This window comes from Toxotes jaculatrix, chromosome 9 (assembly GCF_017976425.1).
Source record: "Toxotes jaculatrix isolate fToxJac2 chromosome 9, fToxJac2.pri, whole genome shotgun sequence".
Classification (NCBI taxonomy): Eukaryota; Metazoa; Chordata; class Actinopteri; family Toxotidae; genus Toxotes; species Toxotes jaculatrix.
The window spans coordinates 12221762-12230337 of NC_054402.1; the positions used below are offsets into that span (position 1 = coordinate 12221762).

The 8576-nt window shown below is 39.8% G+C and overlaps 1 protein-coding gene across 1 annotated transcript; it reads left to right on the forward strand.

Annotated features, from left to right (window-relative positions):
- Positions 1–210: 210 nt before the first annotated feature.
- ankk1 (ankyrin repeat and kinase domain containing 1) lies at positions 211–8300 on the forward strand. The gene is made up of 9 exons (XM_041045491.1): positions 211–571; positions 771–1053; positions 1175–1326; positions 1685–1734; positions 2688–2843; positions 3742–3866; positions 4428–4461; positions 4961–5201; positions 5389–8300. Exons 1-9 carry the CDS (start codon positions 387–389, stop codon positions 6434–6436), a joined length of 2274 nt encoding a protein of 757 aa, XP_040901425.1. The 5' UTR covers positions 211–386; the 3' UTR covers positions 6437–8300.
- Positions 8301–8576: the final 276 nt, after the last annotated feature.

An 8576-nucleotide genomic window follows, 5' to 3' on the forward strand; every position in this document is an offset into this window, starting at 1 on the left:
GATGTGAGTCAATCTTGGCATTGGAGGGGAGAGATTAGAAATCACACACTACGTCTGGATGTCTGAAAGCTGGGTCAGCAGTCTTGGCAGCTAAAAACCGGCTTTGCGACATTTCAGTGCAAACAAGTTCTGCTGGTCAGCTCCTCCCACAGCTCAACAGTGTAGTGTAGTCTAGTATGTATGTGACTCGGCATACCTTTCACACAGCTAGCTGCGACTGATTTTAATGTGTATCTATGTTCTACAAGTTCCTCTTTCCCTGCGTGACAAACAAGCTCCTGTGGTGCTGCTGATCGATGTTGATCTAGAGGATAAACCCTGTTTATGTGTTGGATTAGAGAGTGAGTGTGTTGTAGGGGCTTGTGTCAGAGAAGATCTCTGTACTCATGGATTGCTTTGACGGATCCCCTGGGCAGTTCAGGAACTTCAAGAAGGACGACTTTGAGGCTAACTGGATTAAGGTGGCAGAATGCAGATTGGGTCAGGTATACCAGGTCAAGCTCAAACTTTGGCGGGAAAAGTGTGCCCTGAAAACCTTTGACACAACCTTGTGTGCAAACAACGTTTACAGGTGGGACTTAAACGATGAAAACTAGCACACATTTCTTAGTTTGTTGGCACAGTTTCTATTGAACTTTACCAAGATCTTGTGGTTACTCTCACAATTTTTGAGAGTTCGACACAGAAAATAATATTTCTAGTGGTCAAAGTTCAAAATATGTATTTAATGCCCAGAGCCCTTTTGCTGACCATTATTTTGTCCTTCACAGGAGAATAATAGACGAGGCGTCCAACATAGCCAAAGTGAAATTCAAGTACATTATGTCTATCTATGGACTGTGCAGTGAAGCGAATGCTGTGGTGATGGAGTACATGAGTAATGGATCGCTGAACAATCTCCTAGCCAGTCACACTTTGATGTGGCCAAAGAAGTTCCAGATGATTCATGAAGCCTCACTGGGCATGAATTTCCTTCACAGTATGAAACCTCCACTCCTCCATCTTAACCTTAAGACGTCCAACATCCTAGTAGATGATCATCTCCATGTCAAGGTCAGTGAAAACAGCACAAAGAGACTGTAAATGTTTACAGTGATCTCTTGACATTTCTGAGCTCTGTAGAGCAATATTTGGTAATTCTGTACTATTGTGGAATTCTTATTTTTCTACTAAGATTTCAGATTTTGGTTTAATCCGATGGGAAGAGGGCATGAACAAGAAGTTGTTCATGGAGCATCTAACAGCAAGAGGGAACATAAGTTACATTCCTCCTGAGACGTTCACTCAGTGCCCTGATCCTCCAGGAACTACCTTTGATGTTTACAGGTGACTTGCCAAGGGCATTTTCGAAATTGCACCATCAGAGTCGCTGCTTTTTTTCTGATTCAGTGCACAATCCACAATTCACACAGTATAACCTTGCTCTCCACTGTATATATTTTTACTCTATTACGAGTCACAGGGACACGTTCTATATATTCTACTCATGTCTGACTCATTTTTTCTTACCCTATTCACTGGTTTTATTTTATCTTAAAAAGCATTATGTCTTATTATGGAACTGAAAAACAACTTCTTTTTTCAGTGCCTTTTATATAAAACGGGGAACAAAGTTCTCTGAACTCAGGATATGCAAAAGTGAGAAAATTAGGACTGAAGTGCCTCTTTCTGCTTTGATCTACAGCTTTGGAATTGTGATGTGGGAGATTCTGACACAGCAGAAGCCATATGCAGGTAGGAATTAATTTGTTTGAAATCACATCTTCACATCAAATAGATTTATAGATGTAACTGCAGCAAGGACTCATGTAACACTCAACATTACCACTTAAACAGCATAAGTGTGAAAGCTATTTCATCTTACTGTTTCCAGAACTGAATTTCAAAGTGGAACACATTACAACTAAACAAACAGCCCAAGCTCACCCAAATGTTGTAAACAAGCAGAGAAAAACAGTCAAAATGTCTGGGAAATTTTTACCAGTGACCATACAGCACCTCACTGAAACAGCATGCTAAGATATATTGGTGCAGAAGTTACAATAATAGACATGAACATCCTGTTCATTATTCTTCATATAAATTCATGACACAAATTAAGTCGTTTAAATCTTTTCCTATGAGCAACAACCTCGATTTTAAATTCATTTTTCAACTGTTTTATGTGAAGTTAACCTCAGCCCCTGTCAAGCACTAATTATCTAAATCCAAGCCACAACTCAGCCCTAATATTTTATTTCATTTAGTTAAACATGACCATGAGCTAAACGTTTTTAAAGAAGCAGTCTGACATTTTGGGAAATGTTCTTTCTTGCAGAGAGATCAGTGCTACTCTCTTGTCTGTCCATTAAACAGCCAACCAACTGTTAGCTTAGCTTAGCAGGGAAACAGTAAAGTTCAGAGATGAAAACATTATATCTTGTTTATTTTATGTTTATTCACACAAAAAACTAAGTGTAAAAATCAGAATTTTTCAAAGAATCCTTCTGACAAGGTAAACATGGTGGGTGTTGAATGGATGTGCAACACAGTCACATGATTTGTAGCAGAAGAAAAGAATAAATTAGGTACACAACATTTTTTTTGGTACTGTGTTGAAACAAGTAAACCTGCTTTGCTGATGTGGTTACTCTCTATGTGTTGGCCTTTCCTGAACCTCATGTCCAACATCTGTTTTGTGGACCCAGGGTGCAGTGTGACCACAGTGCTCTTACAGGTATCACAAGGAAAGAGACCCTGTCTGGAGATGATACCTGAACAGAAGCCCCGTGAGTGTGATCAGATGATCAGTATCATGCAGCAGTGCTGGGACCAGGATCACAGGAAGAGGCCACAATTCTCAGGTGCGGAAGACAAAAACAAACAAAAATTGCCCAAATGCATTGAGATAACAAAAGAACAAAATTATTTCTTATAAAACATAAGCATGAACAAGAAATTGCTTACAAGACTAACATTTGAATAAAAATGTAAATTCTCTAAACTGGAGAAATGATATTTATGCAGTATTTTGGAATATTGACATGATACCAGAATTTTAAAGGCTTAGTTGGACCGGTTTGTTTGCTGCATCACCAGTGTGCCCTTAAGATGCAACAAAATATACAAGGGAGCGAATCATAGCATGCAACATATCTTGGCTGCATCCACAGCACGATGATGTGTACTGTATCACATTCCTCTGACATTGTGTGTAATTGCCTTTGTCATTTTAATGCCTCATTAAGTAATATTTGAATCTAAAATGTTGCAAAGACATTCAGGAATACTATTAATTATATTTCCCCACATGAGAATGTCACAATTAGGTAGATGTTTCTCTTTTGATCTACATATGTTCTGCAGGTAACAGCTCTGTACAACAAAAATGTACCCAACAAAACAAAGCAGCCATGTTGTTTGTCCTTGTATGTTATCATTATGTCAACAGCTGAATGAAAATGTTGTGATGCTTGAGTGAAATGCAAACACACCACCTTTGTTTACACAAGCACTTATGGCTTGAGAAGTCATATATTAATGAATACAAATTAGTCTGATGTTTATTCATGAACAGCAGCTCTTCCCATTTGTGATCTTCACCAGAAAGAATTTACCTGAAATTTTTGCATGATTGTTCATTCTCTCTAGTGATGCAATTATTAGACAATCTCACCAGATTTTTTGAGTTGAGTTTGAGTCGGGGAATGCATTTGTTTTAGACAAATTCAGATCAGTTCTTGACTGCTGTTTTGTTTGCAGACACTGCGATGAAAACCGAGGCTCTGAGTGAAGTCCTGAAGGTTCCAGGACCAATCCATTGCCACAAAAACAATGACAAGCAGCAGACACCAGATTACTCTTGGCTGGTTCCCCCAATTCATAAAGTATGTTCTGTTTGATACTCTGCTTCAGTGATACTGTATCTACTCCACCTTACGTATTATGGGCAGCTCAGGTTAATAATATTATAAGGAGGAGTGTGGGAAAAGGTGATGCAGTTTCCACTATAAAAGTGTCTACATCCATGCTAGTGGCTCTGTGAGGATGTAATTAGACACAGTGCTGCTTTAAGTTAAGCACCAGTGTTGCCAGATCGAGAAATTTTCCACCCAAAAAATTGTTGCATTTTAAATAATTTATTTATTTGACTGAGTTATACCTCAGTCAAATCTGAAAACACAGAAATAATATACATATTTCTGTATTCTAACGTGACTTACATTTTCAGGAAATAGCATTGTCTCTGATGTCCATTGCAAATAAGCATCAATAAACCCACTTAGAAATCAGAGAAAAAAGACACACCTTAGAACAGTGGATGTACTGCTGAACACTAATGCTCCTATACAATACTGATTGATATATGTGCTTATAAGCCACTTGTGATGATTGATGTCACAGCTAATGACTTTTGAAGTATTTTCTTTCTTTCTTTTTCATTTCAGATTTCCTTGCCTCAGATGCCTGACCTTCCCTCAGGTAAACACATGGGTAGTGCAGGATGGAAAATCATGTTCAAAGCAAAGCCTGGAGGGCTGACATTTAAAAAGTGCTATTTACAGTGCTGTCACATTTTTAATATTACCTTTAGTACTGAAAAGCACAGTCAACCATCCGTTGTGGAGAGAATAAAAGAAACATTTGTGCAGCCTCTTGGATGTTTTTCTCTGAAATGGTGACAAGATTATTGAATAGATGATTCACAGTCTATTTTATTGATCCTTTCATTTCTGTCCCATTAAAAATAGAATTGTATAGGTACACATGTTCAAACTCTAATGCACTCGGTAAACATTTCAAGACAGCTGATATTGACTGAGCACCACAGGCTCCAAGAAGCTTCCATTATGAACACATACACACTGCTCTACGCAATAAAATGAGGACACTCAACTCAAAGTTCCTGTGACACTATAATCACCATTTTTGATTATCTTTTTTTTTCTTTCATATAATTCCCCCTGCTTTTATTTCACAGATGACCAGCGTGCCACGGACAGCATTCTCTCTCTGTTGTCCAACAAGGACTTTGGTGGTTTCAGACAGTCTGTGAAAAGAGAACACGTATACACACAGTTTTCAGGGAAAAAGAGCCTCCTTCACTACACGGTAGCCAGCGGGGATGCAGAGAGTGTCAAGCAGGTTCTGAGTCTGGGTGCTGAAGTGAACTGTACGACTGCCAAAGGTTACACTCCTCTTATAGTTGCTGTTCTACACAGGTCTGTATGAAAATATTTTAGCAAACTGTTTTAAGAGTGGCACAGGGAAAAGTCATTTGTGCTATTTGTGCTAAAGTGGTTTATTAGGTCCATTGGATCACTGAATAGGTCAAATTGGGACAAATTCTTAAAAAATACTCCTTTAAAAGTAACACAGTACACTCAGGGTGAAACATCTTTTCTACAGCCTTCACGACATCATCTCTCTGTTGCTGGAACATGGTGCATCCGCCACCCAGGGAGATGAGGATGAGTGGACAGCGCTACATTTTGCTGCTCAGAATGGGGATGACAGAACTGTACGTCTCCTTTTGGACAAAGGAGCTGTGGTGGATGCCCGGGAAAAAGCCGGTTGGATGCCCCTCCATCTGGCCTGCCAGAACGGCCATGAAACAGTGGTGCGCCTGCTGCTTTCACGGCTGTCAAAGGAAGCAGTCGGAGAAAGAGAGGATTCACAAGGGAGGACGCCGCTCCACCTAGCCTCCGCCTACGGGCATCTGAATATTGTCAAGCTCCTCCTCTCTCAGGGAGCAGATCCCAACGCTACTGACTGCTCTCTCTCCACTGCTCTTCACCTATCAGCTGAGGACGGCCATAACAGAGTAGTGAGACAGCTGGTGAAGAGTGGGGCGAGTACTGACAGTGCAGACAACAGAGGATACACTCCACTTCACCTGGCTGCTCTGAAGGGCCATACAGGCATATGCAGGCAGCTGTTGTCAAATGGCTCCAACCCAGACTCCAGGACCCTCCAAGGCTGGACTCCCATGCACCTGGCTGCCCTGAAGGGTCATGAAGCCACGGTGGTCCAGCTAGAGAATCAGGGTGGTTGTGTGAATGCTAGAGGCGAGAATGGATGGACCCCTCTCCACCTTGCCTGCCACCAAAGCGAGCCAGAAGTGGTGGCAAAGCTCCTGGCAGCCAAAGCAGACCCAAACGTGACCGAGGATAGTGAAGGATGGACACCTCTGCACGTGGCCTGTACCAGCATCAGTTTCCCAAGTGTCCTCCACTTAATATCCCATCATGCAGATGTCAATGCTGTAAACTCAGGAAAGACGACCCCTTTACACCTGGCTGCCCAACATGGCTGTGTTCCAATTGTAAAGGCTCTACTGCTGAATGGAGCAGACAGGACACTGCTGGAATCTACTGGATCCACAGCTCTGCTTGTGGCCCAGAGGTGTGAAAAATGGGAAATAGTGCAACTTCTCGAAAAGGGATGTGAAACATAACCATAGTTCTGGGTAAAGCAATTTGAATGGCAGGATTACAGTTCAATGAAAACATCAATGACACAGCTGGAGTATTATCCTCCTTTTGAGTGGGGCTTTTAATAAGCAGCTTAAAGCAAGATTTTGAAAATAGATTTAAATGTCTTATAATTTTTCTCAGAAATACATCATTATACTACACAACTGAAATGCACAAAGAGTATTTGCTCCATTGTATCTGTCTTGCATGCTCAGAACAGATTTTTTTTTCCTACCAATTTTTCTTACATATATTTGAAAAGCCCCCTTTCATCAAATCACTGTATAATTATGATTTGATTATAAATTGCCTATTGGTATTTTGGTTTAAAATGAAAGGATTTTTTGGTCTAATTTTTCTCGTAATTGTCGTTCTGTAAGTTACAAGAAGAGTACTATATAAGGTCTTGCCATTGATCAAATCAATGGCAAAAAATCAGTCAACACATGGGGTCAGAGTCAGGTGAAGTAGACTATAATGACAAAATGCATATTGATTCTCTTCTTTGAATCACCTTGCTTCTTAATGTGTGCTTTCCTGGTGAATGGCATTAACACTGCTGCCACATGTGGATGAAAATGAGAATATAAAACAGTAATGACTCACAGAGAGATTCATTTTGATTAAACCTGTCAAACTTTATGAAGGTACTGTGTGTCCAATAATCAAGTTTAAAAAGTGATGCTAGAACTCCTGCATCTCTGTTACTGACATTATTTAACAGCATTTATTGGATTTTTCCAAATTATGAGTGCATATATGTTTTATGACAAGGCAAGATAACTCTGATTACCAGTCATCCCCTGCTGACTGAGGGAAGCACTGCCCAGCTTGTGCCACGCTCATTTACCATAGTGACACCTTATTAAACTGAAATAAAATGCATGGATTCAGGAGCTGTATTGACCTACATGTTCACAGGGTGTTCCCTGAAACCACAAGAGACTGACTCTGATGGAGGGGCGGGAGCTGAGCTGAATTAAATTACTGTAAGTGAACAAGGCAGAGTTAAATTGGACTTAGACTGAGCTGACTAGCTCTTTAGTTGCTAAGTGAATGTCTGCCTTTTAAATAGTTATTTTATTCTAAAATGTATGTTTTTTTTTTCTCCATGACTTGTTTTAAGTCATGGAGGAGAGTCATTGCTTTCTAAGTATATCCTGGTACTATCTGTGTGGTGCTTTTTATGTTTGTATCTCAGTGTTAGGTATTTTTTAATGTTTGTTTGTCAACACAGAACCATTCTCTTCTAATCCCAGGGGGATTGAGTGCATTGCTTACTGTGTGTGTTGGAGTTTAAGGTTCACTAAAATTACACTTGTCCATGATTGTTCATCTGACCAGTACACAGTGTAAAACTAGTCCTGTAACAAATAACACTTGAAAGTGCACAAACATTGCCAACTTGCAACCTAAACTAAAACCTAACTAACCTAATATAAGATGAGTGTGGCTACTTCACAATAAAAGAGATTAAAATCCATGAAAAGTGGCCACAGGAAGTGTTGATTTATTTTAGCAAAACAACAACACTGCTCATTTTTCTCAATGACAATTCTGTGATACTGTTTGATTTACTTTCGAATCGTTTTTAGAAAGCTATCGGGAAGCACTCACTTGGGCTTCCTTTAGATAGATAAGCAAAATGTTGATTTATAATGTCATATGGTTAATATCAGGTGCCCGACAAAGTAAAGTATCTGCTGACCCTGCTCTCGCTGTAATTTATCCACTAGAGTTTGCAAATCAGCTATTACATTACGAAGAGAGGCTCTCTGGAGAGCACTATGTGCTTCAGGTTCAATAGGATGATTTATAGTTGAAAAAGTCATTTTTTACTGCAGCAACTCGCATTTGAAATTTATGAGGCTTTCAATGTCTTAAAAATTGGAAGCAAAGCACATTTGTGTGATTGTTATCTACAGTAAACAGTCTGATGACAATTTAACAGATGGGAATGACACTCATCTGTGGAATCCACAGAGCTGTGTCATTGTGTAACCTGTCTAACAGTGTTTTTGTCCTCTAACGTTCATATCAACCTAACCTTCATGTTTAACTATGCCACTGTTCTGATGCCAGCTGCTGAGAAATTAAACCTACTTTTCCAACAACATCTAA